The following is a 17,633-nucleotide window of genomic DNA, read 5'->3' on the forward strand; positions in this document are numbered from 1 at the left end:
CGTTGGGACTTTGTTCATAGCTGCTGCACAGTGGTGTCTGAGGGTCCGTCTCAAACGCCTTCAGTCAGAAACCATGTGTGAAGTTATTGAGCAGTTTTGTTCTCTACTGCGCTTCACCTTTTCAGATGTTTGTGTCTGATGATAAAACACGTTCTTGCTCTTTCCCCCCTGTCACGTATCATTTCAGGTCCACGGGGTTGGCAGGCTGATATACTATTTTGGGGCCTGGGTCGGCTGAGTTTAAACGTGCACAGTCACCGTCGGGCATTGTTTAAAAATGTTCCCTAAACATGGGTGACCGTCAAAGGTCAGGACTCTGAGAATAACCCCTGTGATATTTAGAAACACCTTTTGTTTCCTGAAAGCCCGGCTCGCCGTGATGCTGAGGTAACAAGAGGAGTCAGTTGGCATGGCAACTATCCCTGTGACCTCTCCAGCAATAGTAGCTGCATAAAGGTCCGTTATGCAATAGGCTGAATTTAGGGTCATGGGTTATTCATAAGTGAGGACTCTGCTTAAAGCATCTTTTGTATAAAGTCATTCATGAATTAAAACAGTGGCTCATACATCTGTAACTTTGAAGTGAAAAGTCACTTAAACACTAAAGGGTCAACATGGCAAAGTGTCTCACTGTTCATAAATGAGAGAAATTAGACATGGAAGATTATTTCAAGACAGTTATTCAAAGTTAACCTTTACCCATTGTTGTTTTGAATCATTGTGTCATCTGTTATGAGCTCTAGAATACATTATAACATGGGGTTTGTGCACTCAAACTGTGGAGGAAGTATTTAGATCCTTTACTTCAGCATTAGAAACAGTAGTAGCACAATGGGAACGTGTAGCACTCAAAATCTTACTCAAGTAAAACTACATAAATGTGCTTACGGTAGTATACATAAAGTAGCTGGCCTGCAGACACATGACTGAGTGTTACATTATGACATATTGTTGGATTACTAATACTAGTTCCTTAGTACAAAAAGGAAAGTATTCAAGTTCACTACCTCAAACTATATAGTACTTCATATAATGGCTGAGAAGACCACTGCAGTGTTACTTTAGGACCACTGCTCAAACGCTCTGACACTACGTTGATATTTTTACACCCTCAGAGTTAATAATACTAACATTTCGAACCAGATCATGTGGCAGAAACAGAATTCAGATCAACAGACGAACCCGGTCCGTTGGATCTGCATAAATGATTCACGACAGAGGAAACGTTGCTCAGAGGGGCTGCTGTGAGGCGGACGTTTGTGGACTGATGTCGCTTCTTTGTGCGTAGATTATCACCCATTCTTCAGGCAGGGGGCGGGAGAGAGACTCTTGGAAACGTGCTCTTCCCCTCACCACCACCACCACCACCACCACCGCTGCGTAATCAGGCAGGTCCAGGGCTGAGGGGCACCGAGCCACACGGGGCTTTGCTTAGTGATAAGACTCCTTGGAAGAAGAGGACCGCAAACCAGCGAGCTGACCTGCGACGTTATTTCAGACGTTTAGCGTGTGAGCTTTTTTTTTTTAATGACGCGTCACGGTTAAAGAGACCCTTGACAAGATAAGTCAATTGGATATATTGTATTTTAAAGAAAGCTGGACATCCTTGGAGTAATTGAAACTTTCCTCACTTTCTGAGAGTCCTGGATAGAGTTTGTGACTTGGACATTTCGTTTGGTCTTTTGGTAACTAAATGTAACCTCTTGTGCTTTTAGCCGTAAAACGCGCACTTGTGCGCAAGGTGGACTAAAAAAGAGAAGGCTGGACATCACGTTGAAGACAAAGCGCCTGAATTAAAACTTGGAGGTTTATTAGTCGCTTTTGAAGATCCCTTTTGTCCTTTACGGGGACTTAAAGGTGCGTGCCGCTGACCGAGCACGGGCGCTTTCTTCTCCCTCCTCCTCGGATACCTCTACCGGAGAAACAAACAGTGGGGACAGACCGTCTACGCGCGCGCAGTTCCGCAGTGCGAGACGCTGTCCTCCCGCGCGCAGTGCTGAGGAGAGAGGGACTCTCGCGCTTCCATAAATGCCCGGTCCGTCGAAGAGGCTCGAGGCTGGGCAGCAAGATGAGCTCGTGGGTACAGCTGCTGCTCGCGTTGCTGGCGGCGTGTCTGCGGTTTGGCGTAGCCGAGGTGAGTCTGCAGCTTTTCACAGTTTGAGGGACTTTTGGAGATGCTATTAGTGTCCAAGTCCTTCTATCATACCATACCAATTATTATTGTAACGTGAAGCACCATGTGAGTTTTAATGGAAATTGTTACACGAGCCATAAAAGTATGCTGGCAAATAACGACCTACGATGGCCTACTGTTAAAACCCCTAACTTATGTGGGAGTGTCGCAACTATTTCATAATAATTATTTCAAAATTGACTGTAATATATGCTTGTTGTTTTACATTTTATGTCATATAATTCTGTTGTTGGCTATTTTATTCTCCTTTGGAGCTAAATTAGAGTAAAATATGTCAAGCATAGTGTTTTTCCTCATAAACACAAGACACAGACCAACATTACAACCAAATCCAGGAGTTTCTTGTTTTATACTTTGGAGTTAGTGCACCTGCTCCAGTCTGGTCTTATAATAAAATCCAGTCTTTCCCTTATTGCTTCTTTCGAGGGGTGGGATCCTCGCAGTAAATAACTGTTATTCCTCCCATTAAATGGCGCTATATGAATGGATGCCCATAGGGCCACTCGCGCAGAGGTGGGTGACGAGCCTCGTTAGCCACGATAAGGCTTTTTTTTTTTACAGCTGGATGCCCCACGTGGTGAAGGGATGCATTCATGGATGCTCTTCCAGATGTTGAGTCCATAAATTAGTCAGTGAGCAGCATCACACTGTGACATGCTGCTGTAGAGGCCAGATGTTAGTTCAGGAGAACACGGTTGCAGTGACACATTTTTTCCCCTCTCTCTGACTTTGACACCCACAGTGGAATATAACTTGGAGGCAAAATGATGTGTTGAGGTGTGAAATATTTGTCATGTATAAAACACATTGAAACAAATGCAGAACCCCATCACGTTTTCAGCTGACAATTATACTTAGTGTTTTTTCCAATGCCAGTTATTTACTTCTGCACTGCTGCTCAGTTTTCATAGAAATCTACTGTGTAATATTTTCTTCAAGAAGGAACAGGCAATAGTGACATAAGGATAAATGGGCAAAGTCTGACCGTCTGCTGAGGTCAAACAGGAAGACAAAACTTAACCGAGGGTCCTGTCGAGGTCAAGTGAGGCTTAACTGACATTATGGTAGTTAAAAGACATCTTTGCCCAGATAAATAGCTAAAGAAGAAGGTTGAGTTGCACATTGAATCAGATTTAATATGCATTTCTGCCTCCATTCAGATTCCATCTGTGTTTGCGACCCAGGAAATGAACCTCGACAGTGAAACACCAGTGTCTGCCACTTGTAAAACTAAATGGGGTCAAAACACACACAGTTAACAAGTCAGTCATGGGAAATGGATATTTAAACAAGTCAAACAAGAGGGCCCAACTGAGTTTTCCTTTTTTTCATCCAGACAGAAGGAGGGGTTTGGTGTTGGATATTGCACCCAGGACTGAGTAACTTCTGCACGTGTTGGAAACGATTAGCTTTTAATGAAAGTAAAAACAATATAAAAGAAGGGGAAAATACCAGCAGGTTTTCCTGCAGAATGTGAACTGGCGTCTTAAGTGCGTTCATTCCTCCTTTCATTCACTAAACCTATACAATTTGGTGTTTGCATGTAATCTACCATCACCGTGATTACTTCACATACAGTAAAGGTAGATTAAGGGTGAAACACAATGATGGATGACTTTAAATTCCTGTCATCAATCCGTCTTTTCATTTTATGGCCTGTGAAGGCACCACATGTAAAAGAGAAGTCAAATTTGACAGGACAAGTGTTTTAGAGGGAGAAAGTTACAAAGGCTTTGAGGTATACAGCCAGGAATTCCCCGTGTCTAATTTTAAAGTTATGGTATGGCAGCTGTGAAATGATGGAGTCTGTAGGCAAGGTTCAATCACATCCTTTATAAAAAAGAGCATCATCGGGAGAGAATGAAGACACATTTAGTCTTGAGAGTGAGTGATAATTTAAAAGTGTGTCTATATATGAAGTGCATCTTCATTCAACTGTAGACCACCCGAGAGGAATCCAGACATTTACTCTTAGCTAACACAAAATCGTCATTATCTTTAATTGCATCCGGCGCCTTTTTAACTCAGATTTAAATGCTGACAAAGGAATTAATTAAAGTCACATTTATACACACATTCCAGGGTTGTGCACGTGCAGGCGCCGTTTCAGTGACGACATGTGAAACACATGTGCCGCCGCTGTGCCGGCAGCAAACTCGACCCCCTAATTATGTACGATTAGACGTTCCCTCTCCTCCCCTGGCCACTGCAGCTGCTGCCTGTACCTGGCATCCCTCAATGTGTCCAACAGACCTTCAGGGGATGGGAGCTTGCTTCAGGCGATGCGTTGCCGGGTTATGTTGATAATTTGTTTTCTGAACCATGTGAAATTGCAAAGCGTATACATGACAACCGGAATTCTCATGACAATAAAAGAGGAACATTATGGTTCGACCATCGTGGGGGCAGTTCGGTTATCAAGCTCTTAAAAGGGCACTAAACAAATTCAAATGACTTAACCTTATCTAAGAATCTAAGAAATAAACAAACATCTTAAATATCTTGAGTAAAAAAAAATATTAATTAGGGTGATCTTAAAAAAAACAACTAAAAACATTGTGTGATTACGTGATAATGTCTGCATTTAAAAAACAAAATCAAGCTCTATTTCTTACTTCTCTACCGTGATAGAGAGCTAGAAAGATTTTTCAAGTCTTGAGGGTATTCACAATTAGCCCGAGAACGAAATTCACCACCATCAACTTATTGTGAGTGTTTTTTTATCGCATATCGTCACATCCTTAGTTTCTAAGAAGTGGTACCGCTGAAGGTCCTCTGTGTTAGATTGACAGTAGGCCAACATTTGTCTGACAGCTGTCTCCTTCATAATGAATAGAGTTCTGCTGTTGCTCACTGATATCATCCCTTCATACTCATACTCATACTTAACTACAGGTCATATGAAATTCCCCTATAAGCAGCGTTTTTATTATCTTGCTATATTGAACGTATCATAATCCTCCTCCCATAGTTGGACGTTGAACATTATCGTTTACACACTCTGTCCGTGGATTTTCAATCTGTTTACATCTGTTCTGTTTATCGGAACCAAAGTGTTTATTTAGTATTTCCTGCTCAAACACAAATCGTCATGACAGCAGGCACCACTGTTAACAAAGGCACACATCCTATAATTAACATCACACACAATTAGCCAAGCAGGCGGATTCGCTACGTTTGGCAAAGGGAAGAAATCATCATCATTATGGCTCCTTAGGGGCATCGACTGCTCTGCAGCAGAGATGTAAGTGTAATACAGCAGGCATTTCCCCCCCGCTGTATGATTTAACTCTGAAAAGCCAACCAACAATGGGGGAAAGTCAATGGCGTATAGTACGGACAGGATGGGAATACATGTCCATGCATGGATGGCTGCTTCCTTTGGCTAAGACCTGCTTCCCATAGGGATTCATTATACTCTCCAGAACCTGAGTGGCAGTGCGCACACAGTTTACTGGACTGGACTTGCATTATAACATCAAACTGTATTTTAACCACGTTTGCTCCCTTGAGATCATCTTCACTGCTTCCATCTCACCGTGTGATGACAAAGCAAATGAAGCACGTCCGCAGCATTTAAACCAATGTGAGGAAGTGTCCCGACCCATGTCTGATCCTTGTCAACGTTAACCCGTCTTTTATTCATCTATTATCCCTCTTTTCTTTTTTCCAGATGCACCTCCCTTCTCTCCTCCTCTCCATATCACTCCTTCCCCCACTTCCTGACTCCTTCCTGGCTCCTTTGACCCCTAAATGTTAGCAGATGAGAAGACACAACGCCAATAGTCATTCACCCTGCTCTTAGTGACCATTGTGTGTCTGCTTTGGTTAATACCCCCTCACCCTCTCAGCTCTCTTGCCCAGTAATGACCGGGGGGGTTAAACCCACAGTCAGTCCATAGAATCACAATGTAGAGCTGTTGCTTGGTTTCTGGTGTGGTGGTATGGAAATATCTAATCAAATGCATGATGCTTACGTATAAGGCTAGTGTTATCTTATCCTTTTGTTATTATCATCAAAGAAAAACTAAACCAGAAATGAATTCCTGCAGAGCAGAAAGCTGATATTTGTTATAGCCTCCATGCTATAAAACCCTATTGTCTTCCAAAAACTATTAGCAACACATTAAAGAGACATCCGCTGCACAAAGTTTTCTATAAAAAGAACAAGTCAGCGTAGACAATGTTCAAAGGCCCAATCGGTAATTTTGGATAATTACGATTTGAAGTGTAATCGCATACAAAAAAAAAAAAATGTGTTTCTCTCAAACTATTAGTATATATTAGTCTTTGTATTTAAAAACTCAAATTGAGACCTATTGTGCCTCAGTCAAGCAGACACACACTGAAACACTTGTGAAGTGGATGTTGCAGACGTGCTGCTCTGTGACTCCATTTCCTCAGAGGAATTGTTTGGGAAAGTCTGTAATGTCTGATGCAGGATGAATACAGGGTGGGAAAGTAGCTATTCTTATAGTCATGTGCACCACTGAAAAAAATGTCCAAATGCTTTTGTGTCTTTTCCCATAGTCATGTTCTAAAACAGTCCAGAGTAGTGTATCTGGTTTCTATGGTCTGTTATATGAATTTGTAAATACTTGTGTGTTTCAGGGGGAGCCTCTGCCTGCAGCGCTGGTGGAGCTGGTTAGAAACAGCCCCATCTCCTCCATAGAGGACCTTCAGCTGCTGCTGCTCACTGACTCCGTAGGTAAAGACCAGCGCATTCTGATATCACTGTTGATGATACGCTCAAACCAGACTCAGATTTGGGGATGTTATTATGGATCCTAGCACTGTTACATTCTGTTCACATCTTATTTTAACCTTAACAACATCTTAAATTTTCATGTAAACAGAACCATTTTCATTACATGAGCTATAATTAAATCTTTCCTCAACGATTTTTAACCGTATGTCTAAACTCAACCGTATAGTTTGGCAGACCAATGACAATTTCTAACAATAACACTGGTGGGATTCTTCATTTTTCTGCCTTATACAAATAAAATGTTGGCAACATTGTTTAGAATGCAAAGATACTAAGGCAGAAAGTACCAGATATGTAGGCAACAATTTCATGAGAAATGCATTCAGGGCATAGTGAGTTATCATTATGTATTATTACATAAGATTATATGTGTCTGTATGAGTGCACGAGAGCGTTGCACAGCCTTTGTGCTTATTATCCTTTCAAAATAAAGTGCAAAATGCTTTGAAATCAAGCAAAGGCGGCACTCTACAACACATGAATAATAATGATGAATGATGCACAGACAACAAAAATCAATATACTGACTTATGTAACGATATTTTCCCATAAATGCAGACTTTGTCATTTGTAGTTTGCGATGAAAAACCCCCTTAATCAGGTAAAAAACTTAAAAAGACATAGTAAGGGGCTACATTTCTACCCTGATTGTGATAAGTAAACATCATGAGTGATAAAACTACTTTGGACAAATGGAGTTATAGGAGCAGAGAGGATGCTTGATCTTAGCAACACACATGAAAATAAACAGAGTACGAATTATAACAACAATGGCAACAATGACTTAGGTCTCTCTCTCTCTCTCTCTCTCTCTCTCTCTCTCTCTCTCTCTCTCTCTCTCTCTCTCTCTCTCTCCCTCTCTGCATGTGCATGATCATCAGCACACACACATTAGCCACCCCCACACCCTCTTTGTTTCTCCCTCCCCTGTCCACATGCAAAGACTGTTTTATCTCTATACATGCAGAGGGCGCTAGAGGGCCTTAGAATAAAACATACACCACATGGCGAAAACGGACCATTCATAAATCAGTTGCCGTGTTTACATAAGTCAAATGCTGTGTTTGTTTATTGTTTTGTCTCAGATGAGGAGGACGGGACTTCTGCAGCCAATGGAGGTCATAGACTACCAAGGAGCCTTGGTGAGCTAACCCCCCCCCCCCCACAGTGTCATTTGAAAGACTGGTTTCTTGTTGTAATCAAGGTGTACATTTTTTGTACATCACAAAAGATTAAGCCATCACTGCTATTGCTCTTCTTCGGCTCTCAAAATGATCATTCTCATGGTACGGCTGAGGATACATCTGTGTGTATTCATATGTATTAATGGGTTAATAGGAGGTTGTAGTGCTGACATGGAGGATTCCTGATTTTCCTCATGAATGTAAAAGTACTCCATCCTCATTAGTGGAGGGCTGCGGGTGTTTTCAGTCCACCTTCCTGTGAGTTGATTAATGTGACAAGTATGGCTTTAGTGACATGGTAAAATTCCACCCATTAACCTTTTTTTCTCTCGCTATCATGATAAAGCAGATGTCTGAATTACTGGACCCCAATCTACAACAGTCTGGGTGACTTTGTTGGATTCCCTCTAGCATGAGGAGATACTAATGGCCTTACATTAATCATCGTGTAAACTATGCCAAATATCTTCTTTATGTGGCCTTGTCTCATTGAACGGTGAACCTTTGTGGAATGAAATTCCCTCGTGTTTCTCCGTAATTGACCAAACACAATGCAATATTAACAATAAGTCTGATTAGAAGAAGCTGTGACATATCTACTCTTTTGAAATGCATGAGTTTCATTTTCACCTGCTTGTTTCTGTTCAACAACAGCTAGAAATAAAGTCATCCCATAAATACACATGCAAACAAGCTAGGTGAGTCACTACGGATGAATGAGTCCGCACAAAGGGATTGAAAGTAATTAGGCCGCTCATATTTGCCACAAGCTCAGCTCCTAGCAACTTGGGAGGGTTTAGATTTCTTTAGCAAATCATGAGAAGTCCCATGTGCATGTAGATGTTTTACTTATCGGTAAAACAAACACTCACATAAAAGGAGGGGGTTTGCCAAAGTCAGTGGTTAGTTGTCTTAACAGTCAAATAGATTAAAATCACAATTTTAACAATATCGAATGATAATGCTAACACAAGTGCAAACAGTCATACATGTTGGACTCATGGATGGATTACTGAACAGGCCTACGGGGCAGAGGCCCAGGGGCCAAGGGGTCAGGGGCCCCCTGAGTTTTGCCTGCAAAATGTCACAGAAAGAGACGCCAAATAACCACAAAGACACACAGAGCGACTACAAAGAGATGCAAGATGACCAAAAGACCAGCAAAACAAGTATGAAGAGACACATTAGTGACCACATAAAGACACAAAATGACCACATAGAGACGGAAAACGGCCACAAAGAGATGCAGAATTACCATAAAGAGAAGCAAAATGCCTTAGACAGATGCATCTGAATCTGTGCTCAGGAGCCCATTGTTTCTTAATCCCTCCATGCTCAAACTCAATCCATATCTCGTCCCGCAGATGCCCAGCCAGCTCAGCAGGCTCTGTGCAAAGTTCGTACAGAGGTGGTTGAGGTCACCAGGGCGATGTTGGACCGCAGCAATGCTAACTTCCTGTTATGGCCGCCATGCGTTGAGGTGCAGCGCTGCTCTGGTTGCTGCAACACCAAGAGCCTGCAGTGCGTCCCTGTCGTCACGCACACCAGATACTTGCAGGTAAACAACCACAAACGCACAGAAACATACAGCACACAAAAGTCTAAACACACACGTAAGGCTGAACTATGTTTGTGTTGTACTCAGAACTATCCACTATTACCAACCTCTGCAGGTCATGAAGATTGAGTACATCAACAAAAGACCCACTTACGCTAAAGCTGTGGTGTCAGTTGTCGATCATGTGGAGTGCCGATGTCAGCCGGCTCTACGGCCTCCTGTGCCCAAGAAAAAATCATTGCGCAGACAGCATAACCACCAGCATCGAAACCACACACTCAGCCAAGGACACGGACAGGTACATTATGAATGCTATTTTGCATGCTAATCTGCTGCTGGGTGAATGCTTTAGAAGTAATATTTGTGTATATGTAAATGTGTATATAGACCAAACTCTAACCTTAGTTAAAACCTGAGTATTCTAAGCATGTACACACTGTTACGATACCTCAACACTTTTTGCACCTGCTTCAAGATAAAAGGCATAATCATGTTTTCTTTGTGGATAACTTTCTATGTCCAACACCTACCAGAAGAGCTTAGTTTATATGGTTTGCATGGCGTTATTGTTGTTTAATGTAGTAATAATCCAAAGGGTTGATTTTAATGTATAGATTTGATTCATATTTTACCGTTGGATAATAACTATATTGAAAAATCATAAAAATGTCTAGAAGACATACTTTATATTTTCTAGCTACTCTCTTTGTGACTGATACATTGAATTTGTAGGATTAATGAACTGAATTGAGATTTAGCTGAATTGTATATTTTGTTTTATTGTGAAAGGTCAAGGTGCACTCCAAGGATGAACTCCATCAGTGGGATGATCTGAAGCAGAACCAGAGGGCCAACCTGGAGGACCTCCTGGAGCAGCACTGGAGCCCCAGAGGAGACACCTTCACTCAGCCTGAAGAAGGGTACAGCCTGGCTGGGAAAGACACATCTCACACTGGAGAGACTGTTCTTTTTGCTCCACATTGGGCGCATAATGCCACCAGACTTCTTGGGACTAAAGACCAAACTGAAAATCTGGAGGATGTGGAGAAGAAAAATGGAAGGATCTCAGATGGCAACAAGACTGTTTCCTCAGTGGATAATGTCGGCGTGGAGGTAAAGAACGAGTTGGTAGAAGGTGGGGAGGGATTGCTGCTCCTCAGCACTGAAGGGAAGGTTAACGAGGGAAACGGTAGCAGGGACGAAGGCACGCAAACACACAGTCCATTATGGCAAGACGACAAATCCAAACTTTCAAAGAGCCACGCGAGTGGATCTTCTCACCCTGGTGATCAGAATCCTGAAGCCAAGTACAGTCCTACTGAGGCGCCCAGTGAGAGAGTTGGGAGCAGGTTAAGAGCGACTAAAGAGCCAAATCCGGAGCCTCGAGAGCAGGCGAGACGGAGAGGCAATGACACTCCTGAGGAGGTGAGGATATTACAGATTGAGGAGGAAAAACTGGAGCAGGAGAGAAAAGAACTTCTACTTCTCCACAAGAGGCTGGACCAAGAGAAGGAGATACTGAGACAGCAGCAGATGAAACGAGAAGAGGAGGAAAGGCAGAAAGAAAAGGAAACGGATAGCCAACATCACCTGCATGGTAAACATCATCATCATCATCTGCAAACAACAACACAGTATCCAGGTACGACACATTATTTGATACTTTGGGTTAACAGAAAGAACAGAAATAAGAATACTAGCATTTAGATACATGTCAGAGTAAAATGATGTCCTAGAAGAACAATAATTCTTGTTTTCTCGGTTGTTCCATTGTACATCTTTAACTCAAGTATTTTCACAATAAAACGACGCAAGAAAAAAAGTAATATATTTTTGGTAATATTAATAACACGTAAATCCTATTTTAACAGCGACAACATCTACGACTACCACACGGCAGCCATCAGCTCCAGCAGGCCCCAGACCCCCAGCCCGTCCAAGGAAAAGAATGAGGAAGAATCGCAAACGAATCAGCAAGGCAGCTATGAGAGCAATGCTAATGTAGAGCTAAAATAAAGCCAAGTGAGTTCAACGAATATATACATAATAAAGAAAAACATACTGAAATCATTTATAAACCATTTAAGTTGCAATGACTGAGTGTAATATTTCTATTTTCTGATTATTACGTATTTAAAGTACGTCTTCCTATGTTTTCCCCTCAGGACACCAAGTGAACTTGGTGTATTTCGTGGATGTAGAGGTGAAGCAGAGTGACTCCCTTCATATAAGTACTTATTCACTCCGTAACACTACTAATGACTGTCTGGTGAACCTGTAACTACACCTGTGTGGAGTAAGACGAGGGTAAAAAGAAAATGGAGGTGGACCTTGTCAAGAAAACTTGTTTGCCTCTACAACGACAGTTGCTGGTATGAACACTCACAAATTGTGTCCAAGCACAGAACCTGTGGGGGACTGAAACGGCATCGCTGTGGAACTGTGGACAATAGTGCAATTTCAAAACTCTTCTTGGAAACCTTGTTTTGATATCAACAGAGAGAAACTGCACTTAGATAATGACAGAACCAAGTCTATATGGGGTTTAAATGACAAAGTCTGTTGCTGAAAGACTTTTTTGATTGCCACAATCAGATGGACGACAAAGGACATTTGGTGGAAAAATGGACATAAAAATGAACATTACTTTTTTGTGTCATTGAAGATTCTGTTTTATTTTAATCAGATAATCTTAGAGACAATCATCTGCAACAAAAAGTGATGTTGACTAAAATGAGCAGTGTCTCCACATACTGAGGGGCTCAGTGTTGGGAAGATAAGGCTGTGTAGATTTACCATACCAAGGCCTGATATCATTTATTAGCTCTGTAAAACAGCGATGGTCTCTCATTAACCATATTTAATTATATTTAACTCATTGCAAACACTGGAATAACACAGATGTGATAAGAGAACAAAAACATACATTGTTGCATTTCAAAATCTCATCACAGGTGTGAAGAAAAAGGTGCTATCTGAATACGAGGTGATAGCGTTACACCTGTGACTTGACGTCGCGCTATGTTTCTTATTTATTTATGTCTGCCATTTTCTTTGGATTCACTTTTTTTATACAACATACTACAAACAAGATGTGGTTCATGATGGCTGGGTGGTTCAAACAGAAATATAAGACAGCAAGATTAAAACAAGATCAAACACTTCTGTGTCCTCCCAGGATCATGCAGTGTTTAACTTCTATGTACAAAAAAGTGTTTGTTTTGTATGACTAAGAGTGTGGTGTTGTGTGTGTAAGGGCTTGGGCCCACACCTACACTGCTGTCATGTATCTCAATACTCATGTAGAAGAACTAATCTGTTTGTCTCTGTCTCTTTCTCTCTTTGATAAAGACATGTCTCTCATCCACTGAAACAATCATATTCATTTAAACTCTGGGAGGAGGGGAAAGAAACCCCTACCTACACATGTTTCTTTACGTTCCACCAATGCATTTGTTTTATCAATCAATTACAGGAAATGAGAAGGGTCAAAACAAGAAAATCAAGAGTCACTTAAAAGAACAGCAAAAAACTAAACATTGCAAATTTAGACACTGTTTTTGTGTCCTTTATATTTCCATTAGTAACAAAATGTGGAAACATGCTGGTGATGCTATTTGTGTACAATAACCCATAATCGGCCAAACATCTTAAGTTATTGAAAACATGACCCGCACGTACTTTATGCCAACTTATAACTGTTACTGTTTTTGTCTGTTTTATTATGACAAAAAAAACTAAATGTTTGCAATAATGAATGCTATTTTCATATGGGTATAAGAAGCTAATGTGCTTGAATCTACTTTGTTTTGTGTTTTTATTCCATTTTCACCAGTTTCTCTTCTACATGCTATTCAGAGAAACTCTCACTGGGCCATAAATATCAACACGTGATGAGCAACAGACGCATTAGAACGAAGCTTATTACGTTATTTTAAGAGTCCATAGTCATGCTAGCTGCTCTGCGAGGTTGTACTTATGCACAGCGATGCTTCGAGCTAAATGCTAACATCAGCATGCTAACATGCTGACGTTAAGCAGGTATAATTTTCACCATGTTTTGCATCTAAGTTTAGCATGTTAGCAGGTATTTAGTCATAAACAAAAGATGTTGACAAATTTAAACGTTGACCTGATGATTGTACTAGAGGAAGTGAAGGTATCACCAAAGTGATTGAAATTCATCCTTTTGTGGCACATTCATGGAAACCCATCTAATAGTTGTCAAGACATTTAATTATTGTGCAAAAATGACAAGCTCATTGTGTTGCTAGAGCTAAAGTCAGGGGATCACCAACGTTAGTAGGATGCTCCCTCTAAACGCTATGGATGTCTGCATCAAATTTCATGGCAATCAATCCAATTACTTTGGTATTTTGGTCTGAACCAAAGCAGAAAACTCTAAACTCTTGAAAGAAGGATAAAACCTTTTTATGACACCATGAACTCTCTGACTTTCCTACCACCTCGTGAACCCAGGTGGATTTATTTAGTAAGCCTGTTGTGTCTACACAGTGCATCTGCAGCCTCCAGAGACGTTATTGGCGCCCTAAATTCAGAGTTCAACACTGCCTTGTATTGAGCGTTAATTTGTTCAATCTAACAAAAGAGAGAGGGAGAAAAGAAAGAGTGGGGGTTGCTGTACTGTAGGTGAACTCTGGCACACGCTCTCTTTGTGGTTTGCTTTTCATATTTACCCACTTGACTCTTGGCTGCAAAAACTCCCTAACTCAGCAGCCTGCTGCACAGTTTGTCTGCTAATTATCTAGTCAAGAAGACATCTGCTCCGCCATCTAAATGAAATCATACGAGGAATGGCTTTCACAATAAATGTCCTCAGATTTAAACCTTCTTTAGAGTTAAGGGGACTTACTTACATGTATGTAATTACGGTCTTCATACATTTAGTACTTAAAGAGCTGCGTCCTTGGTCTTCACTTTATATTATGTGCATTAATCACTGGGTTTGATGTGTGTACCAAATGCCAATTTTGAAGACAGCTGTTAGTTAGTATCTGTCTCACCTTTAAACCTCCCTGTACGCAAATTCAGTGTGTATTCTGGTATTCATGCATTGCTTCTCGTTACCCCACTGTCAATCTCACACAGACGTACTACTTCTAAACAGCAGACCATCTCCAAATTCAGCATGGAGGTGGGATGCCTGTGTTTCCGCAGGTGTCCCAGCAGCTCCCCACCCCCCGCGGACTTCAAACAAGAGCGGGAAAGAGAAGTGCGTGGAGGCTTGTTGGCTGTGACAAACACACACAGGGGTCGACCACCATGACAGTGTGGGAGGGTCTCTGAGGGACCAGAGACCGTGACTAAAGACACAAGATGGTTCATAGCTCACTGATTGACCTTAAAGGACGATATGGCTTGTTGGGTCTAAACAACACCGTTACCTAACCAGCAAACAACCACTGGAACAATATAATGACCCATCAAGGCCAGTACCTTACAGACAATTTATGGAAGACCAACCCGCTTACAAACCATGACCCGACCATTATCATTAGTTAGTTCCAATCAAAGCCAGTTGCTTAATGTTATCTGTGTTGAGATTCATTGGTGGAGCACAGCTGGTGGTTTAACTCACGTCGTGGGGACATAAGTCTCTCAGTCACATTGTGGGGACTCATCCCACTGTCCCCAGTGTGTCCCAAAAGAGTTGGTTTTAAAGTTTGGTTTAGGTTAGGATAAAGGTTGGGTGAAGCGTAAAGTGGGGTATGGTTAAAGTCAGGGTAATGAATACAAGGTCCTCCTAAGTAATAGAAACAAGTTTGTGTGTGGGTGTGGGTGTGGGTGTGTGTGTGTGTGTGTGTGTGTGTGTGTGGGTGTGTGTGTGTGTGTGTGTGTGGGTGTGGGTGTGGGTGTGTGTGTGGGTGTGGGTGTGGGTGTGGGTGTGTGTGTGTGAAATCATGCATTGAAACATGTGGTGGGCCTCTGGGAGTGTGCATCCATTCAGAACAGGAGCAGCTTCAATTGTTATTTAAGTAAAAGCCTGTTTAGGTTCTATTGTTCTTCTTTTCTCCTATCTCGTTGATCGGAGGGCGGGGGACTCCCTTCATTTTTTTAAATGTCAAACTGCACATTTTCAAACATCAATGAGAAAGCATCGTTGTTATTTCTATAAACCACTGCCTCTTTTCCAGAGTTTCTCCATCAAAAAAGAGCTGTTTAGTCAGAGTAAGTAGTGAAAAGGTCATTAATCATACTTCTTTTAAACCTCCATGCTGTGAATGGTGGTTTCTACTTGTGTTACAGAGCATGCAACTTTATATTATAAGACTGCCTATTTCACACTGATTTCAGACAGACAGCAGAAAAAAGGGAAATGTATTTTCACATCAACAACAACAACATAGTATAGTGCCCTGACAGACTTCCTTTAAAGACATAACTGTCTGTGTTTTGGTATGACCTGGATTCCCTGATGTACGGTAGTTAGGAAACAGGAGGCCTTTGAACAGGAGGTTACACAAGCATCCGTGTGGAGCCACGCACTCCCTACACCTTCCAGCACTTTGATTTTCCTGTTTTTATGTACGACAAAGGAAAGGGACATGTTGTACACAGATGACCACACAACTACCCCGTCATCAAGTACATACACTCTTACTCTGGTCTTTCCGTTAACACACACCGTTGTCCTTTCTTTTCTTTTATCACTGATTCCGATCAATATGAATCCTTCACTTGTTCACTCACCCTCTCCTTAACAGGGAACAATAGCAGACTGACGGAGACTGTGAGGAATGTGAGCTGAGCATCTGAAAAAGCCCGGAATGCTGGGAAAACACATCAAATCGGTCAAGGCCAAACAGAGGAATGGGTGAGCGCCTTCGCGGGCATCATGACTCAGTTGGTGAGTGTCAAACTGCTCCTCGGCTTCATCGGACAGGAAGTTGTACCTAGCGATGGGCTGAAAACACAGGAAGTCGATATCAGCATGCCTGGAATTCCAGCATTGTGTTCTCTCCACAGAGACGAGAAAGACTTGTGCATCTCTTATGCACATGATATAAATGTGTTACAGCACTGCAACCTCGTACGTGCATGTACACCACACACTTGCTCCATAAACAGACAGACTCTGAATACTCTGCACAGCCCTGTCAGGCTAGACAGATGTGCAGTTAAACAGAGCAATAAATTAGATTACAATGTGTGTGTGCATGTTAGAGAAAGAGAGGGCCTAAACACAGTCAGTTCTGCAAAGGCCTTTAATCTCAAACTCAGCTGCCAAATTAGGCCCAGTCCACATGTATACTGGCATTTTAGCTTTTTCTATGTGTTTTGGCCTGTAGTCCACACCCAAATGTCGTTTTATGTCACTGAAAACTGAGCTTTTGTTAAACTCTGGCCAGGGTGAAGTTATTCAGAAACTACGAACCTAGACAGGGGAAACAGAATTTTTGGGACTGGACATTTTTGATAATAAAGGAGAAAAAATGCTGTTCACAGGCCTTATGGCCACTGTAGCCTACATACATGTCTAACCTGAAAATGTTCCACCTGTTCACATATAGACACACACTAGTGGGTAAATCCAGTCATGATGTAGAAAATATGACGGTCTTGCTCTTGGGTTCACAGTGAATGTGATTGGAGACAAGGAGAGAACAGTAGTTTACACCTGAAAACTCTGGCAGCTGACAGTTTGAGTCCCAACAAATGAGAATACTCATTTACAATGTACAGCTCAGTCACATTGTAGCAGTCCCTCATTCTTTGGTGCTTGCTGTCATTTCCATTTTCCCCAATTCATTTTAGCTGAATGCCACATTTCCCCTGAGTTGATTGGAGGGTTATTCAGATCACCTGTTGAGTAGAGTGTGATTACTGGCTCCTAATTAAGTATTGAGAGCAGCTTGGTGCGTTTCAGCTCTTGACCAATCAGAGTGTGACGACGCCCTTTCTTTTGGG

General features: G+C 41.7%; 1 protein-coding gene across 2 annotated transcripts; it reads left to right on the forward strand.

Annotated features, from left to right (window-relative positions):
* Positions 1-1,373: 1,373 nt before the first annotated feature.
* pdgfbb (platelet-derived growth factor beta polypeptide b) lies at positions 1,374-13,069 on the forward strand. 2 transcript variants are annotated; one of them, XM_068718952.1, is made up of 8 exons: positions 1,374-2,134; positions 6,806-6,902; positions 8,048-8,104; positions 9,511-9,704; positions 9,820-10,002; positions 10,494-11,301; positions 11,576-11,726; positions 11,870-13,069. In XM_068718952.1, exons 1-7 carry the CDS (start codon positions 2,069-2,071, stop codon positions 11,707-11,709), a joined length of 1,539 nt encoding a protein of 512 aa, XP_068575053.1. In that variant the 5' UTR covers positions 1,374-2,068; the 3' UTR covers positions 11,710-11,726; positions 11,870-13,069. The 2 variants fall into 2 exon arrangements, with proteins under 2 accessions (XP_068575053.1, XP_068575052.1); XM_068718951.1 differs by having other exon boundaries at positions 1,375-2,134; positions 10,494-11,346.
* Positions 13,070-17,633: the final 4,564 nt, after the last annotated feature.

The sequence above is a fragment of the Cebidichthys violaceus genome, unplaced genomic scaffold (assembly GCF_023349555.1).
Source record: "Cebidichthys violaceus isolate CVI_PGR_0920_01 unplaced genomic scaffold, fCebVio1.0.p SCAF_23, whole genome shotgun sequence".
NCBI lineage: Eukaryota > Metazoa > Chordata > Actinopteri > Perciformes > Stichaeidae > Cebidichthys > Cebidichthys violaceus.